General features: G+C 45.7%; 2 protein-coding genes across 2 annotated transcripts in view; both read left to right on the forward strand.

Moving 5' to 3' along the window:
- The first annotated feature begins 390 nt into the window (after positions 1–390).
- rnpepl1 (arginyl aminopeptidase like 1) lies at positions 391–16,031 on the forward strand. The gene is made up of 11 exons (XM_076282497.1): positions 391–1,807; positions 2,856–2,996; positions 3,598–3,749; positions 5,191–5,307; positions 7,216–7,451; positions 8,554–8,667; positions 9,679–9,791; positions 10,045–10,153; positions 11,155–11,379; positions 11,702–11,844; positions 13,872–16,031. Exons 1-11 carry the CDS (start codon positions 1,346–1,348, stop codon positions 14,190–14,192), a joined length of 2,133 nt encoding a protein of 710 aa, XP_076138612.1. The 5' UTR covers positions 391–1,345; the 3' UTR covers positions 14,193–16,031.
- Positions 16,032–16,704: 673 nt separating this feature from the next.
- dvl3b (dishevelled segment polarity protein 3b) overlaps positions 16,705–20,100 on the forward strand; it is a 26,860-nt gene continuing 23,464 nt past the window's right edge. Inside the window, exon 1 of the mRNA XM_076282498.1 lies at positions 16,705–17,176. Coding sequence (XP_076138613.1) covers positions 17,016–17,176 — 161 coding nt within the window. The 5' untranslated portion in view covers positions 16,705–17,015. The remainder of the gene's footprint in view (positions 17,177–20,100) is intronic.

The following is a 20,100-nucleotide window of genomic DNA, read 5'->3' on the forward strand; positions in this document are numbered from 1 at the left end:
CTATTAGTCATTAGAAGAGAGTGTAATCTGTATTGTGCTGGCGACAAAGGGAATCATTGGCTTAACTATTCTTATGATTTCTATCTATGGGACTCGTTATAGCACCTGCTTATTTTCTGATCACACATGATTTGGGCCTGGATGTCTTCGATTAACCTGGCATCATTCTGTGGAGACTATTATGCATGACCTTTAAAATGATAGGGTGCGGTATGCAGAGCTTTGTGAGTGAAATGTAGGGAAACCGTGACATCTAACGGTTGAGGAGGAGTACTACACAGACCTGGCCACAGCTGGTCCTTAGCAACATCGTCTCCCTTCTGTGAGCAGTCCTTCCCCGGCGCCGGGAACACTCCTCCCCCTTCGCAATCAACACCTCACCGCTGCCATCGAGCCAAGGACAGTCTCCAGGGCGACGAGAAAACAACCAAGAATAAAGGTTACACATTGTGTAACAAAGTTTCTATGGAGGATGGTCATTGGGCTTGTAAAAGGATATCCAATTCTACTGAACGTATCGCTTTCACACGGCGGATCCCTTTCCCCTTTACGCCCATGCTAGCTAAGTGTCAAACTACTTGGCGCAACAGATTTAAAACGTAATAGGCTAGGCCTACTACTTTGAATGACGTTAGTTACAGCAAAGGATGTGCCTCTTATCGATCTACACGTATTTCGTCTGTGGAAGAATGTGGAGATGTTTTCGGTTTGTTTTTGGGATCCGCTAGGAAAGCTAATTTGAGGTCTTTCCTCCCGAGGCTGTTGATGTCGAGTATTTTGAGGTGCTACCGAATTGGGACGAGGATCCCTTGGGTCGCCTCTGTAGCGCCCCCCTGCAGACTAAAAACTTTCCTCTCTCGAAGTGATTTCCTCCCCTGTTTTTACTTCCTGTTTTCTACGGGAGTCACTTAGCTCAGCGCCTTTCATTTCAACTTTTTTCTTTACGCCTGGTACTTCCATAGTTTCTTCTGGCGAAATTTGTAACATCTGTAAGTTATCTGTTTCTTTCGATTCGTTCTAACGTGCGCACTCAGAGCAGATTACATTCTTTGGATTTTAAGGAGAAATGCTTGGCTCGATTTTATGATCGGTCCCGATGGATTTCACATAGATTTTGTTTTGTTTGCTGGACTATCCACTTAATCTATTATTTTTTCGCCTGGTCCCGTGCTTTGCTTTCTATAGCCTACCCTTATTTGCTACAAAGGCAAGTCGATTACTAGAGCTACTTCTTACTTACCTACTTCGACTTAGCTTAGGCTATCTTTAGTTCTAACGACTAGTTTTGCGGCTAAATGTTGTCGACTATGTTTAGTTTATAATTTATGTCTCTTTGAAAGTTATAATGGCTGAGCTTCAGCGACCGACGCTGTGCTGTTGTCGGAAAGTGCTGACGGTGCCCAGCAAGTCCTGTGAAGGCGGCCGGACTTTGGGACAATGTCGCCTGGTGGACATTGCGTCGGCCTCCAACTTCCACAGCTTTAAACTTCGACACTTTCATCTTGACCTCCACCTCAACTTTGCTCTGAAGAGGATGACTGGGTGGCAGGTCCTCGAACTGGTGCCGATCCAACCTGGGGTGCAAACTCTGGTTTTGGATACGCACCCGTCACTACACATCCATTCCATAGACTGTAAGGTACCCGGTACCGCTGGTTCCCCGGATATCTTCCTCTCACTTACATACCGTGTGGACCCTTTCACAGACTATGGTTCCTCGCTAAACATTAGCCTACCGGCCTCAGTCATTCGGCCGCACCGGGCTTTCCAGATCACCATCCGCTACACTACGACAGACGGCCCTGCGGTAAGGTCACTTCGGTGGCAGCTGTGTGTCGTTGACAAAATTACATTGATGTTGACTATAATAACCCTAATGGCATTCGGCAATTGTTTATAGCAGTAGACCTAGGTCTAGTTATGAGAACCTGGGTATATGCTTTTATGTCTCAATTAGCCTTTACCAGAAACGACCTTGATAATCAGTCAGCCAAATAAATAATCAAATAATCTCGCAACATAATGCATTCCTGGTGTCTGCTTTGGGACGTCAGGGCCGTAGGGAAAGAATAATGCAACAGTATTGGCTTTTAGAAAGCCTGCCTCTGAAAGTCAGCTCATTTTGTTCAGAGAGCTCCCTAGGCAGTTCCTGGGTCCGTGGAGTATTCACCACGGGTTGACTCATCATGAGGTCAACCTGACTGTCTCCCATGACACAAAATTGAGTGATGTTCCCTTGGAAAAGTCAACTGAACGTTCAGCTCCGTGTCATTCATGCTCATTGACAGTATTGACACATCCCTACCCAACCAGTTCATATAACATACTCTACCACTCTCTCTGCGCTCCTTTCCCTCTCTAACTCTGTCACATGCACTCCACATGCACTCATCACAGGCATAGTGTTTTGCTCTTAATTTCCCCCTCATATCTGGCTTTTAAAACAGGTCTCTGTTGGCCCTATCAATGCTTCACAGTGTCTGGCCACTTGAGGCCTTGCTCTCTGCTGTGCTGTGTGGCCATGACACACTGTATGATCATTAAAGAACATGATACTGACCCTGTAATGAAGTGGGTGGGGAGTGCTGGAGAGATCAGAGTCCTCATGTGTCTTATCCCTCTATCCCCAACACACACACACACACACACCATGTACATCTTTTCCTTAATGTCTGCCCACTCCGATTGACCCTTCATGCTCAAATTGTTCCTGCTCTGGCATTTTATCATGTGCTCTCAGTTTTTGTGCCTGTGGCTGATCAATGCTGTGGTGTTGTCTTTTCTCTGACCTTTGCTCTGACTGGCTGGATTTTGTGTGTGTGTGTGTGTGTGTATTGGAATGTAATGTGTTGCAGATCTGGTGGCTGGACGCTGAGCTGACGTGTGGTCAGACGCGGCCGCTGGTCTTCACGCAGGGCCACTCCGTTTGCAACCGTTCCTTCTTTCCCTGCTTCGACACACCGGCCGTTAAGAGCACCTACTCTGCCACAGTGCGGGTAAGGCCTTGATCTCCAAACATACTCCCACACTCTCCATTTTTTGCCATCTTTCTTTCTCCTGTCTCCCTTTCTCTCTCTCTCTTTTAGTAATCTTTCTCTCACTGTGTTTAAGAGCAGCTCGTAATCTGGTTTGCACTGCTGCTTTCCCTCTGTTTTCTCTTAATCTCATTCTGTCAGTAATCCTAATCTTTTTAATTTGCCCTCTGTCTCCAACCACACGTCTGCGTCGGGCCGGCTCTCTCGTCTCGTTCAATCTCTCTGTTTCTGCTGTACTTTGGTCCGGCCGTTGTTTTGCCCACAGTCTGGATTAATCTGCATTTCTCCCTCTCTTTGTGCCTTGTAAATCTCATGCCATGCTGTAGTCTCGTTTTGCAGTCTTTTTTTCTGCAGGTTTTTTTTTTTATCATGTTCCGTCTCCATCTTTGTGTTCACCCTGTCTCATTCATATGTGTTTTTATGTTTTGGCATGACATTGCATTGCATTATGTCTGTGTGTATGCGCTTGTTTTGTCTGTCTGTGTGTGTGTGTTTATATGTCCGTGTGTATGCGTTTTTTGTGTGTGTGTGTGTGTATGTGTGTACGCACGTGTCCCTGTAGGTACCAGAGGGTGTGACAGTGCTCATGAGTGCATCTCGCAGCGCGTACTCCAAGCAGGACCGTGTCTTCCAGTTCTCCATGGAGTTCCCCGTGCCTGCCTACCTGGTGGCGCTGGTAGCAGGCGACCTCCAACACGCTGACATCGGGCCCAGGTGAGAACAGGGGGCTTAACAGGGGGCTTTACAGGGGAGGGGGGGGGGGGTGGCCCATGGAGCTAAAGTGATACTCGTGAGGTGATGAAGTGAGACAGTGCCTGGAAAGTACTGATGTAGACGAGAGCGAGAGAAAGCTAAGAGGGATACCTAGAAACTGAGGCTAAGAGGGAGAGATAGAGAGATAACAGGGGGGTGGGGGCTGACATGACGAAACTGACACAGAAGGTGTGAAAGACAGAGCCCTGGTAAAGGAAACAATTGGTTGAGTGATGCCTGTTTGTGTGGTCATGGCTATGGGTTTAGAGGTGTCAGAGTGACAGCGTGTGAGTCATTCCGGCTCACACAGCATTGCTCTGGGCAGAAGTGTACTGCAGTTAAATGAAGTCATTACCGTGTTTCTCTTGAAAAACACACTCCTCTCTCCTTTCCTGATTTCATTTCCATCTCAACCTTTCTCTCTATTTCTCTGTCTCACTTCCTATTCATTCTTTCCTTTTTTCTCCTTTCTCTTCCTAATCTCTCTCTCCATTTCTTTCTTTCTCTCTCTCTCTCAAATCAAATCGAAATTAATGATGCTTTTGTAACGGAAGCCAGCTAGCTTAGCTGTGCATGTGGAACCTTGGTAAACCTCACTCCCCGACGCCTCAAGAGTGCTGCTGGCATGCGAGCTAGTAGCCTGGGCTTTTAGCTCAACTGTCAGCACGCTCGCCTCCTGATCCAACTTGCTGCTTTTCGCAGGTTCAAGTCCGGGCGTGTGCAGGTTCAACACAACACAGGTTACACTTTATTGACATGAATGAATAAACTGTTTGTTGCCAAAGCTTTACCAACTTTACATTGATGCACTATGCAAGATTTTCACCTTAATATGACCTTTACGAAGCCAATTTGATGGGAAACGAACTTGTAATAGGGAAATCGTTCACCTTACAGCCATAAGGCATAGCCATACAGCATAGCCGTAGTGAGTAGCTAACGAGAGAACCAGCCATGCAACTTAAAGAATAGTTGACCCGAAGACATCTCGCGAGAATCGTGAAACATTACCTTGTCATTAGATATAGCTCTCTTCGTCTCTTCGATCGTCAACAACCGTTTTTTATTCAGGGAAAAACTGATTGAGCATCAAGCTCTTTTACAGCAATGCCCTAAATTTAATTAACTGAGATTGTTTTTGCCTGTTAATCCATCGCCTCCACAACAAAAGCATTTTCATTGAGTACAGGGGGAACAAGCCACGAGAAGTAGGCTATTTACAATGGCAGAGTAAAATATATATATATCGCGACTCTAGGGGGAGCTCTACAGTCGCCAAAAATACCTGAAACTGTATAGTATATCTTGAATCAAAGAGAAAAAGAAATAGATAAGGGCAGTGATAATACTAGTAATAGAACCACACTTTAATTAATGATCTTACCTGCTCTCTGTTTTTCAGGAGTCGTGTTTGGGCAGAGCCATGCATCCTCACCTGTGCGGTTAGTAAGCTGGGAGGCAGTGTTGAGCGCTGGCTGGCCGTGGCAGAGGGACTGTTTGGCCCTTATGTCTGGGGAAGGTTGGTTCCTGTCTCTTTTGTTTGTCTCGCACACTACACTCCCTCTGTCTCTCTCTCTCTCTCTCACACACACACACACACACACACACACACACACACACACACACACACACACACACACACATGTAAATGGCATAGTCATCATGCAAATTGGGTTAATACAGGGGCTGATGTCATATTATTTACACTCATACACTAAATACATATGAACACACACATACACAAGTTTACCTCTTGTGCTGATGTATTTAGCTTTTATATTAGTACATTTAGTACTTCAAAATAGTCTATCCTGGTAATTATGCTCTCACTGCTTTTTTTGAGAGGGAAAATGGAAGTCAGGGTGTTTTTTGTCATGTCAAATGGCGACGTTTAGTGAGAATGGTGCCTTTATGCGTCTGGATCATTATGTGTGTTTTTAAGCATGTTTTGCTTCTGTGAAAATTGTCTGGAGAAGGTCACAGGTCTCAGTTAAACCTGAGGTGTCCTCACTGTTATATCATAGGAAATTTCAACCTGATATCTTATTTTGTTGCTGAGATGTGCCTTTTCAATTGTGGATAGACACAGCCTAGAAAATTGCAACAAGTGGCTGTTTTTTTATCTGTACGACTTTTTATAATATTTCTCTCCTTTCTCGACGAAGCCATATTCCCATATTTTATTGCTGTGAATTTGCACACTGGGGTGTCCGTGGCCTTGGTGTGGCATGGCATGTCAACTGAAGGACCTAAAATGGTCATGGTGGTCTCAACTTTATAATCCTTCTGGAAAGACAACGTGGGTTGCAATCCAATTTTTGTTGTTTGTGGCAATTGTTTGCTACCCTGTAGACATCTTAAAAGCGCTAGATGTAACTTTTGTGTTTTATTGTCCCCTTAGAACATGTCCTAATTAGTACATTAGCTCTTAGGCCTGAAGTGATCCATTTGATGCATCGACTCTGTCTGGGCCTCTGCTGTTTTTTCACCAGTTATGACATAATGTTTGTAGTGACTGAAGTAGACAGATGATTCCATGTTGTCATCATCCATCTGTAGTCTGATTGGCCTGTTACATCCGATTACTCACGACGATGAAAGCCTGAGAATCATCGCTTGGATACCCCTGCCCCCCCCTCCAAAAAAATCTCCTTCCTGATCCGCAGGCTGATGTTTCCCCGAGCGCTTTGGAGCGCTCGCTTTGTCCTAGATTCTCTCTCACTGTCATGTCTCCTGCACTGCATTAAAGCGGTCCAGTTAGCCATTAGCCATTCATCCATACAAATCGAAACACACACACACACACACACACACACACACACACACACACACACACACACACACACATACACACATACACACGTACGTGAACACACACTCAAACCTCTGTGGGAATCTATTGCTGTTACAGGGGATGGCATACCGCTAGTTTCTGCGATCAGTCCATTGTGACATGCCGCGTCTCATAGCATTAATGTAATGACCAGTCAAGTGACAACGGTTGATGGTTCAGCTCAGGAGATCAGAGTCAGTACAATCAAAGATACCGTTACTATGGTAATAACAGACCGAGTCTGAAGAGGATAACAAACTCAAGTCTGCTCAGTCTGCCTTTGGTATCAAATGAAATTGAAGCCTGTACATAATCCTGTAACAGTTGAATACTATGCCTTTCGTTGTACAAATTTTTGTTGAACAATTTCGCCCTAATCAAATCCCACCCCTAACCCATCATTTGTTGTTAACATTAGCGTCAACATGTTTGTTGCTATTGATAGTTTGTTCATAATCTGAACATCTGTACATCATTCACATAGGGGACCAGCCAAGTAATTTGTGACCCGACATGGATATGCTTTCACATTGCAAGGCGTTCAGTGGTCATTGTATTGAATCACCCATGTGTTTACTTTTGTCTCGGCCACAGGTATGACATTGTGTTCCTGCCTCCCTCCTTTCCCATCGTTGCCATGGAGAACCCGTGCCTGACATTCATCATCTCGTCCATCTTGGAGAGCCGGGAGTTCCTGCTGATCGACGTGATCCATGAGATCGCCCACGGCTGGTTCGGCAACGCCGTCACCAACGCCACCTGGGAGGAGATGTGGCTGAGTGAGGGACTGGCCACCTACGCACAGAGACGCATCACCACCGAGGCTTATGGTAAAAACGAGAGAGAGAGAGAGAGAGAGAGAGAAAAAGAAAGAAAGAAAGAACACATATCACACATAGTGATGCTACATGTACCCACCTACACAAATATATGATCAAGACACACGTTCAACATATACATGGCCTTTTGTATCCTCTTTAACAAACAAAATATTTGGTTTGAGGGTTGTAAGTCACAGAATATAATTCTAAAGTATGGCGCACACACTGAACTTGTTTTTCTTTGACTTCTTCTATTTCATCAAACCAGCAGAGATTTTAAACAGAAAGGCAGTCAGAGAGTACAGCTGGCTTTTTAACTTTTGACCCTGGTTTCAGGCTAACACGCATACACTTCATGCATCCACTCATGCACGGATGCACACACTCAACCACACACGCACACGCACACACGCACACACACACACATACACACACTCTCAACCACACATGCACACACACTCACACATCCTGCACTGCAGACACAAAAGTCCCATCGTGTCCCATCTGTCCTCCTATCATAGCTTTTATACTATTTTATTAAGAACAGAAGGTTAGACTCTAACATTGACTCTAATGCCTTGATTACTTGATTCATTAAGGCTACAATCTACACTACACAACTACACTCACTTTCACACACTAGCAGCCACCAGACCACCTCAGCAAACATACAGACAGACACATCCTCTCACGCGTAAATCATCTGAGAGACACACAATCACACACACACACACACACACACACACACACACGTACACACACACGTACACGTACTTGCAGAGCATCATGCTTAGTAACTCAAGTTTATCCTACCCAGCCTATAACCAGGCAGGCACATCCATCTGCTCAGTGAAGCATCATGTCAGTGCTTGAGTCACCCACATCGTGCCGTGCACCCCACACGTGAACAGCACTGGGCTCAGTCAGGTATTAATGTGGTGTTTTCTGGTAAGGGTACACAAGAGCACGCAGCCACCCATAGGCAACACTATACTCACTGAAGCATTATTTCAGATGTTAATGACCAAGAAACAACACACACACACACACACACACACCCACCTACTTACTCGTTTATGGAATTGCCATTAATGCTGATTTGTGTTCTCAGGCGAGGCCTTCACCTGCCTGGAGACAGTGTTCCGTCTGGATGCTCTGCACAGACAGATGCGTCTCTTAGGAGACAACAACCCCGTCAGCAAACTCCAGGCCAAGTTTGAGCCAGGTACGACCAGCACAGGAACCCTTTACATACACACACACACACACACACACACACACACACACACACACACACACACACACACACACACACACACACACATTAAGTCCGACTGATTTTTTATATATATATGTGTATATGTACTGTATAAATACATACACACACAGTACTACTAGATTTTAAAGATGCAGTGCATGCACACATACAGACATAAATAAATGCGCACTCACATAGTGTACAAAGTGTACACTGGAGAGATCTGTGATAAGACAGCAACAGCACACAGTTCTGTGAATTACATGGATAAGACGGCTACTGTGAGCTGTGCATAGCCGTTCTCTACAGTCACACTGTAAACAAGGAGAGGACAGTCCTCTCTTCTTCTTAGTCATAAACCAGGGACGTGGAGCTGCTAAAAATACCCCTGAAGGAAAAAAAGACAGTTTCTGTTTCTGGTGAACGCATCAGTGCTCGGAGAAGCCTGATCTCCCAGGGCTTGTTGTTGTGCGGCCTAAAACCTCAACACAGGAGCAGAGACCGGAGAAGGCATGGGTGGTTTTGTCCGACGGGGGATTAATTCCGAGTTTCCTTGTACTGGTTCTCCAGAGCGATGGGGCTAATCATTGTCAGTTTTGTGCTCTGTTTCATGCTGACGCACCTGCTTGAGGGCGCTCGCTGTGTTAAATCCTTTTAATAGCCAAATTGGGTTTTGCTGGCGGAGAAAGACAGGGGCAATGTCCAAGGCCGAATTAAGATTCCTGTTAATCTTGCTTCATCCCTGTGGAATCTGGGGTTATGGCTCTGAGAGTTGAGAAAGAGGCTATGTATTGTGGTGTTCATCTGGAAGCACATCAACAAAGCTTTTTTTCAAGCCAACATCGCACATGTTAGTTATCATACCTTTTATAATGCCTTGTTTTCTCTTTCTCTCTCTCTTTCTCACTCACTCACACACACACACACACACACACACACACACACACACACACACACACACACCTCACTCATGTACAGGTGTGAACCCCAGCAGTCTGATGAATCTGTTCACCTATGAGAAGGGCTTCTGTTTCGTCTCCTACCTCTCACAGCTCTGTGGCGACATCAAGCGATTCGACAGCTTCCTGAGGGTAAGCAGGAGTAAACACACACACACACTTTAAAGAGACTCACACTGACCATTCATGTTTGTAGACACACATACTGTACATTTCACTGACTATACAGCAATACCTACTGTTGACTTTGTTAGACCCACACAGCACCCCCACCATCTGTCACATACGCACACATACACAGACACACACACACTCTATTAACTCACTCTGTTAATCATTCCCCCTGTTTAACTGAGGTTGGTCTCCCCTTCCTGCTTCTCTGCAGGCCTACATTGAGAAGTTCAAGTTCAGCAGCGTGGTGGCTCAGGACCTGCTGGGCTTCTTCCTGGGCTTCTTCCCCGAGCTGAAGGAAAACTGCGCGTCACAGAGAGAAGGTGAGCGCGATAAAACACACCAATTCCAACTGTTGTTTAAATGTTTTTCTAACACTTAAACAGTAAATCTTAAGAGCCAGACTCATTTTGGGGTAGTGAAACTTACAGAGATGTACCTGAGACCATCAGACAGTCACACCTTAAGACAAAGGGAACTCTCATTTATACACTCTTATTCCTGAATCTTTGGCCACACAAGCGCGACTCAAGACAATACCCATCTCATCCATATCAAAACTAGTTGAAAACAATGTGCATCTTGCCTTGTACGTGGTGGCCTGCATCAGGCAACCAATCACTACTTCCAATCCTCAAATACCTGAAGGCTGATGTTTGCTAGCTTAGAGGCCTCCTCACTGTAGCAATGATCATCGTAGCACTCCCTGGTACTCAGGTTAGCTTTGAGAGCAGATGTTACAGATAAAGAATGCCCTCTACATTCCAGAGAACTTGTATTTGACTTGAAGCAGACCGTTTTCTCACATAAAATACGAATCAGGAACAATGAACAAGTTTAGAGTTTTATCATATGCTCATTACAGAATAATCAAAGATCAAAATGAAAAATCACAATTTCCCACACTACATTTATTGAGCATTGCTAAACTAATAACATACAGTATCTTTGTTTTGTGTGTGTACACGTGTGTGTGTGTGTGTGTGTGTGTGTGTGTGTGTGTGTGTGTGTGTGGTAAATAATCATTCAAGAAATACCTGTGGAATTGGACAGGGAAATGGAGTATGTATGCATGTAGGATTTATGTATATGTATGTTGAGTAAATTTAATAGGAAAGAGTGAAGTCCACCCCCCCCCCCCTTCTCCTCACATCTCCTCCCCTCAGCAATCATCTCGGTGAGGAGCTGCTCCTGCCGTGAGAGCCATAACAAACAGAGGGGGGTCAAACTAACCTGGAAAGTGGAACATAGAATGTAAATAAACAGGAACATGATCCCCCCCCCCCCCATTCCTTTCCTCTCCCCTTCTCCATGTCTCTCTCAGGGCTGGAGTTTGAGCGCTGGCTGAATGACTGCGGACCCCCTCTGTTTGAGCCCGACCTGTCGGCCGGCGGAGTTCTGACAGGCCCGGTTCAGCGTTTGTGCGAGCTGTGGGGCACCGACGCCCCCGACGCACAGGCTATCACAACCTTTGACCTCTCCACGTGGAGCACCTTCCAGACGGTGCTGTTCCTGGACCGCCTGCTGGACCGCTCGCCGCTTCCTCACGGTAGCTAAAAGCAGACCGCTTCTCAGTCTGAGCTCAGCGATTGGATATGCTGGATGTGCATATACTGTCGATGTTATTGGTTTAATACATCATGTCAAAAGCTGGTTTCCTTACCACTGGCCACTACTGTTGATGCACACTATACCTTATTATGAGCAGAATACACATTTTGAAATTCAAAAAGACCTTTTCCATGATGTCTTCTTTTTTTGTTTGGTAAATGCAATTTGTGAATGGTGAATGAATTTCGTGTAGGGTGAACTTCACGCATGGTTGTGAGGGTGAATCTGATTGACTCGCCTGTGTTCTTGTGCTCCTGCAGAGGTGATGAGCCAGCTGTCGCACAGCTACTCGGCACTGCTGGACGGCATGAACGCTGAGGTGCGCATTCGCTGGCTGCAGATCGTGGTGCGGAACAGCTTCTACCCCGACCTGCCACGCGTCCGCAGCTTCCTGCTCAAACACGTGAGTCAGACAAGGGAGAGAACATTTACATGTATTCATTTAGCGTACACTTTTATTAAAACAACTTCTATATTCCAGTGTTTTTTTAAAAGCTTAATGTTACATCCGTGATAAACTCAAAAAAGTTCTTGTTGGAAGTGCAAGCAGTGGTGGCAATGACTTAGGAGATGCTACCAACCTGGGGTGCATTTCCCAAAAGCATAGTTGCTAACCTGTTAGCAACTTAGTTGGTTGGCAATGGGAAATTGCATTGCAGCCAACAAAGTTGCTAACTTAGCAACTATGGTTTTGGGAAACGCACCCCTGAGCGTGATTTTTTTTCATGTACTAGCATCACTACCAAAGCCATTTCTGCTGTTCATGAGAACTAGGAGGCCTTCAATTTTCTTAAAACATACCCACATTCACTTTAGTTTTCCCTGAAACTATGCATTAGTTATTAATAAGTTTGAAGGCGGCCTTCAGTTGGGAACAGTTTTCTTTCTTTTTCAGTTGCTAATTGAGCCAACCCCTTAATTATTCTCAGAATCCATACACATATCTGCTTAATATTCTTTAGAAAATTAAATTCTCATACAAATGAAGGGTTTAGCTGTCACAGACAATCTTCTTCAGATGGCCCTTAATTCATCAGACACTAGCTGACTAAGACACAAGCTTGGTGAGACGTGTGGGGAGAGGAGATGAGAGGAGAGGAGGGAAAGGGCAAATGCCAAACCAAAGCTGCGCCACCACTGAGCACGCTCATTGTGCTGGAAGAGTAGACACGTGTAAGAAGTGGCGCGCTGGCTGCCATCTCCGCTCTCCCACAGACTCTCACCGTTGGCTACAGATTCATTAATAAACCAGCGGGAGCATCTAGTCAGGAGAGAAGCTGCTGACCTCTCTTACACTCAGAGAGAGAGGGAGAGATAGAGAAAGAAAGAGAGAGAGAGAGAGATATAAACAGACAGAGAGACAGACAGACAAACAAATGGACAAAGAGAGATAGACAGAAATTATGAACAGAGAGACATACAGACAGACAGATGGATGAACAGAAAGAGAGCGATGGGGGGGTGGAAGAGGAAGCCTGAAAGACACACGGGGAGGATTGGACTGGAGGAGGGGACGTCTAGCCGGAGCACCAGGTGGAGATGGGAGAGTTGGCGGCTGGCGCCAGGTGTCGAGGACTCCAGTCCCTCCCCTCCTGCCCTTATCTCTCTGACCTTTCCCTGCCTGCCTGGATGGGCCACACAAGACAAGCAAGGGATTCAAGGCCAGCTTGCCCACAGACAGTGCCAGTGCCGGGGTGAGACATGCTGATGGCAGAGGTTCAGGGAGGGGGGGGGGGGGGGCAGGGAGAGAGGGATGCACAGTAGTGTATGGCAGCATAGAGAGAGGGATTCATGCAAAAAAGCTAGAGTTGGGATGAGTTAAAGTAATGACTGTTTCTCTCCCACGTTTCCCCTGTCTACCCCTTTCAGTCTACTCCTCCTCCAAAAAAAGGCTGCTTATCTACAAAACAGCCACTCTGCATTCCTTGCACTGGAACCTTCACAGACATACTGTGATGGACAGTGTCGGCATCAAACTTTAACTTTAAAACCTCTTTGGGTTGTTTTTCTTTCTCCCTGTTATCTTTCACGTTTTGACGTCATTGCTCAGAGCACGGTTCTTTGTCGGGGGAGGTACATGCTAACCGGTTTGACCAGCTGGAGTTTAGCACCAGGGTGCTCAGACCAGGGCCCAACCTGAACTGTCTGTCATAAACGCCAGACGTCAGCAAACACTTTGGAGGGGAAAAGGAGTTTAAACCAAAGGCGGTTTATGTTCAGCAAAGCATAGCATCTAAAACACATTCAGGGAAAGGGTCTGGGGCAGATTAGGTCTGATCATGTAAGTGTGTTAAGATGGCCCTTATGACTGACTCTCTCTCTTTCTCTCTCTCTCACTCTGTTCTCTCTGTCTCCCTCCCCTCTTTCTTCGTCTCTTGCTTTTTTCGGTCTCTTTTCCTCTCTCTCTTTCCTGCGCTCTCCCTCTCTCAGACCTCCCGCATGTACACGGTGCCGCTGTACGAGGACCTGTGTGGCGGGGTGATGAAGTGCTTTGCCGTGGAGGTCTTCTACCAGACGCAGGCGCGCCTGCACCCCAACCTGCGCCGCACGCTGCAGCAGATCCTCTTCCAGACCAGCGCTGGCACCACCATGTCCACCGTCGCCGCCCTCCCCTGCACCTCCAGTCACACCCTGGACGCCCCGCCGGTCCTTGCCCCGCCTGTTTTGGCTCCCCCGACGACCGGCCCCACACCCGCCGACCCCCCGGCGAACGGGACCATTGCGCTGCGCGACGTCAACGTTTCTGCGTGACACCGATTGCGTGGGGGGGGGGGGGGGGTTGCGACCACTGTGACAGAGGGAGGTGTTGTTAAGATCTCCCAAAGAAGAAGATGGAGGGAGTGAACGCAGAGGCCACGGATGAACGAGTGACCATGGAGATGGAGGAGAAGCGAGAGATAAACGATAGCGAAGGCCAGAGAAGCGGCAAAGGATGAGGAGAAAGATCTGGAAAGGACTTGAAACTAAAAAATGACTCGTGCACCCTTATCGTGCCTGGTTGAGACTGGAGGGTGGGAGGGGAGGATGATTGGGGATGTGGATGTGTGAGGGTGGGGGGTTACATGCGTCAGAGGACCAGTTCTCACACACTCACTCACATACACATTCACCAACACTGGGTTATTTATATGTCATAAGCTAACCGTTTACGCTGCTCTTGGTGAAGCGACAGAACGAAGAATCTCTCCTTAGGGTTGAATTTATGCTTAGACTCAACTGTTTTGCGTGCGTGTGTGTGTTTGTGTGTGAGTGAGAGAGAGATGTGTGTGTGAGTGTGAGAGTACACTAGATAGATCCAAATGATCAGTATGTGTGAGAATGTCTGAATGTTTATAAGTGACACATTGGCTTACCTATGCACAAGTTCACGAATGTGTGTGACAGTTAGTGCGTGAACCCTGGACCATTTATTTTTTTCACTACAACTTGGGGGGAGACCTGGCCAATGGGGTCGGGTCAACCAGTGACATGAAACCACTGACATGAAGGTCTTCACTTTTCCCTGTGCCTGACGGGGTCGATGGCCGCCTACCGGTCAATCATGAGAGAAACATTCAAAGATCACGGAGCCAGACGGACCAGCTGCCTTAGGTACCTCTGCCCTGTGCAGTATTTGAGGGGGCATTCCCACACAAGATGTGTTCCTTCATCATGACGATGCCGATGATTTAAAAAAAAAAAAAATCATGAACAGAATCGAGTGTCCCTTTTGTGATGAAAGTGAGATATCATGCTTGCATAAGGCTCGCCAGTTTTCATGAGCTAGTCACATCCATGGTAGCGATCAGGAGTGGTGGTGTGGTTGTTTATCCTCTCTCTCCACACGAGTTCAACTGGAAATTTGTCCTCCTTTCTCGGTTTGGATTTGTCCCAAGAGCCCCTTTTTCCTTCCTCTTACCCCACCCACCCAACCAACACACACCACCTGACCTCTGTGCCTGGTGCTAAACTCCTCCCACCTGTGATCTCAGGTATGTCCGTCAAGAGTGGAGTGGGCAGGGCAAACACAGGTGCCTTCTGGAAGCTTTTGCACTGTTGTGGAACATGATGTCACAACACTGCTGCCCTGGAGTTCTGAGGGTTCCTTTGTGTAGTAGACCCTCCTAGCCATATGTCTGGTTCAATAACAGTAATAATGTCAGCGTTCCAGAGACTTTGCTCACATTCAAGTGCATCACTCCTATGTTAATGACATAGGAGTTATGTTCTTTAAGTGTTTTTTTTGTTGTTTTTGTTATTTGGATGAGTTGTAAAAATAAACACAATGTAAATTGAATGTCTAAAGAGGGACTAATCATGTATTGATTTAGTTGGTTTGCAATGTCATTGGTAGAGAGCAGTCCTCATCCAGGTTGTAATTTTGTTATAAACAAATGTAATGGTCCATGGCAGAGGAATGGAGAATAGTTGAATTTGTGTTTTAAGATAGTGTTGTTTTACTTTCCAAGTGTGGGTGTGTCAGTGGCAGTGGATAAAGCCTACACATTGGTGGGATACTCGGTCGTTACAAGCCTTAATCAACTGCACATGTGAAAACAAACATTTATTTTCAAAGTTTTGCAGGTAATAAATAAAACTTTCGAGAAATGAAAATAATGTTTTCCTGGTATTTGTCTTTGACCATCAGTCCATTATTTTCATTAGTAGGCCATTTGTTCACACATACATGTGCACAGAGTAGCCTACTCTTCACTTTGTCTTTAATGACCGATGCACATAAGCAAGGAGGCAAATAAGTTCAAACACACTGTTGGCGAGGTGCGACTCAAAAGGCTGGACGAGGGTTTGATTACATCTTTACGCATAATGGTTGAAAATACTAGGCCTATGTCCACAGAGGGGCGCTACACCCTCATGTGTAGTCATGGAACGTAATTTGAACATAATCAGAGGTAGCCTATGACCCTAAAAGCAACAATTATTAAACGTATGACCTTTAAATTGCACAAAGGTACGGGTACATGTATACATCTATACACATACAAATTACATTCACAAATAATTGCGGCCTAGACCTAGTCTAAGCAACCGAAACATCCATCTCTCAAAGAATTTCCTAAATTCACTGGCTACTAAGAAAAAATATATCGTATTCATATTAAGAAAACTTGTTTATGCATAGGCTACCCTGTTCTTTCATTTATCAATTTCATGGTTTCATACAGAACCATATCGCCTATCCTCACACATCTCCTGTAGAGGGAGTCCCATGGAAAACTGATAGGAGGGGCTATCCTCACACATCGGCAGACAGCTGTTACAAGAAACAGGGGGAAGCACTGTTCACACGGAGCCCAATCTGGGCCAAGCTAACGTGCAACTTCACTCATTTTTTATTTCAGCAGAGGCTGCACAACTAGACAAACAGATCAGCATTAACTTTAAGCTAGTATTTCGTCCGTGTTTGTTCGTTGACTTGCCTGGACCGATCTGTAAGCGCAACAGCAAGGCTCTCAATAGGCGGATAGGATCGAGCGAGGAGAAGGGGGATTCAACGCACAAGCAGCACTAAGGAGGCTGCGAGTGGGATTCGGCGCTGGATGAGCACGGCCTCGCGCTCCCCAGCGGCCTGCCATGGGGGAGACCAAAATTATCTACCACCTCGATGATCAGGAGACTCCCTACCTGGTCAAATTGCCCATTCCAGCGGATAGGGTCACTCTCGCGGACTTCAAAAATGTCCTCAATAAACCCAACTACAAATTTTTCTTCAAGTCTATGGATGATGACTTCGGGTAAGGATGACACATCATGCTTTAGCTACACTGATTTATTCTCTGTTTTGACCTCACCCTAAGGTAACATTTGATTTCAGCATAACTGAATGCTTCATGACCTAGTTCCCTTTAACGTTGCTGTGTTGGGGGTAAGGCCAGGCACTTTTCTGCATGACTGTGACTGTTATAGCCTGCCATACACCTTTACAACAGCCCTTGGAGATCTTTCGGCCATATCAGCATGGCAGAATGACAACGAACGGTCTGAACATTAGTATAATTAGGTTTCGCCTAGAATAAGTCTTCACTTTTGGCTCAACGAATATATTTTAAGCGGATAATTTATTTTATACCACCGTCCATTTTGGAAATGGAGGACTATATGGTTGTAGTAGTCTACTTATGGGGTGCAATAATAGTGCTATGGTTGCAAGTCTGAGATTTTTTGAAGGAGGGACCATGGGGTTAGGGGAAAGGAGGGTGTCTGTTTATGTCAAAAAGGAGGTCTCCAAGGCTTCCAAGGTCAACCAATAAAACGACGGTTTGGGGGAATGGAGGAACGAGGGGATTTGTCGGCTCGTTAGTAACTTACAAAAGCCTTGTGCCTAGTATTTGCTCAGCGGGTGGCAGAGACGGTGTCAGTTTTGTCAAAGTGGAGAACAATCCATCTGGGTCAACACAACTAACTTAAATTTGTCTGTCTATAGGCTACTCCTCTTCGTCATTCGGTCTCGGGACACAAGACACCTCTGTTGTAGCCTACTCTCATCTAATTACTTGTTAGGCCACCTTGCCATTTGGAGTTGGGGTTGTTACTGCCCCCAAATAGGCTAGGCTACATAGTTTCTTATTATTTGCCGTCTTCAGTTTTCCTTTTTTTTTTTTTACATTATTCGTGCCTTAATACAGTGGTTACGCGAGAGAAAATGCGAAAATGGCGGATGTAGACTAGAGGGGGAAGGTTGACGAACTAGACTCTTTTGTTATAAAAAGAAAAGGAAAATGTCCTTTTGTCCCCATGAGTCAGTCTTAACGTACAAGTGTTGTTTAACACTAATCACGCCAGTGCGCAGTTGTTAAAATGTGTCATGCAGAGATAAGAAAGCCTAGTCTCTGAATGGCAACTACTGTAGCCTACTTCGTTCGTTACAGAAGGAGCGGTTTATGAAGCGTCTGGAATGCTGACTTGGAAACAGTCTATCATTCGGGAATACAGTGTATGCTGATCCTTTGAGCAGATTTATAAACATAGGCTGCACCCAAGCCCGAATTACTGTCAAAGTACTAAACAGCGTCCAATTGCTACATTCAAATCCATACAACTTGGGTTTTGTTTGCTTTTGTTGGCATGCCAGGGTGTTTTTTTCCAGGATTGCCAAGCCACACATGCCCCCGAGTCCCACAAACAAACACACACTCACATAGTTAACAAAACAAGACTCTCACGCAGCTTGTGTGTCCACTGTGGTCGAGTCTCTGTCCCTTCAAAACCAGCTCCTCAAGGTGAACAGCTTGCTATTGTCCCAGACCCCCTGGCAAGCGTGCTTGCTTCTCGTTAGAGGCCTGCAAGCAGTACAACGTTGGAGACAGCAGGAACCTCTCAGCATCTGTTCCTTCGGCGCGCGGCTGATGATGGCAATGCTGACATCAGTCTGCTAATATTTTACAGACCGAAATTCAGCATATCCGTGCACAGGCTTCAAAATGTTCGTGGTGTCTGTCAACCTGTTATTGTTCATTAATGGTTGTCGATTGTGTATTTTCTTTACAATTCAGACTGGCAGATTGGCTTTTGTTGTAGCCTACTGTGCTCAATAGGCATACCTATGTGTTTTAGACCAACCGTAGGCTACTGAACAATGCGGTGATGTATATGAACGCAAAGAAATGGCACATCTCTTCTCAATGTTAAGGATAGATTCGTGAGTCACAATCATGCAGAGGCAGCGTAGTTCCAGTTATACCAGGTACACTTGTTGATGACTCCATCTCACATTCCCGTCCTCAGGGCAAACGTCATCGTGCAGTCATGGGTGCGTCATTGATTTGTATCATGTCAGGTTATTGGTTTGACCCCTCTCTCTGTCCTGCCCTGAGGAGATGAATTGCATTCATCATGATATTAGAAAAGTAGTAAACCTTTACCCTCTCACACTGCTTTGACACCTGTGACCCCCTTGGCTAATTTAATCACTTTCTGTCTGTCCATACATCCACACATTTTATCTTCAGTAAACAGACACAAACACACACAGGCATGCTAAGTCAACTGAATTCATATTTTCCCTTGAACACATCTGCCTGACATCAATGCATGCTTTAATATGCAGACTCTCTTGTGTGTCCACTAATCCACACACATACACACACACACACATACACACACACACACACACACACACACACACACACACACACACACACACACACAGCAACAACAACAGGCGTACTGGATGTCTCCTTTCTAACAACTGCTGATAACGTGACAGTCTGATACCAAAGCATCCACCCATGTATCCACACACACACATACACAGGGAGGGTAGGAAAGGTCTCTTCTCTGTGTTACTCGATAACCTGGCCCCTTTGGATTATGGATGCATGTGCCATAAAAACACTGAGCCGGGCTGACTCATGACTCATGGCTGTGTGTGCTGTGGCAGCGATAGCGGCTGAGATTCACTCACCGCTCATCAGTATTGTGACCAGATGACAGCTTGACTGATGAGGTAGAAAATCAGTACGGGCAGCACCAGTCACAGTGGATTAAATGACACTCAGGTTTCGCTAACGTGTACATCCAAAAGTCAGAGGAGAGTTTGATTGATTGGGCCGATCAATTTGGTGCAATTAATCTGACAACTTTCTCTGATACACGTAAACAATAGTGTACATAATCTTTTGGCATATGCCACAGTACAATTTCATCTCTTGTCTTCTGT

This window comes from Alosa pseudoharengus, unplaced genomic scaffold (assembly GCF_046254945.1).
Source record: "Alosa pseudoharengus isolate Yale_2024_CS ecotype anadromous, Long Island Sound unplaced genomic scaffold, YU_APseudo_1.1 YU_APseudo_1.1_scf_13, whole genome shotgun sequence".
Classification (NCBI taxonomy): Eukaryota; Metazoa; Chordata; class Actinopteri; order Clupeiformes; family Clupeidae; genus Alosa; species Alosa pseudoharengus.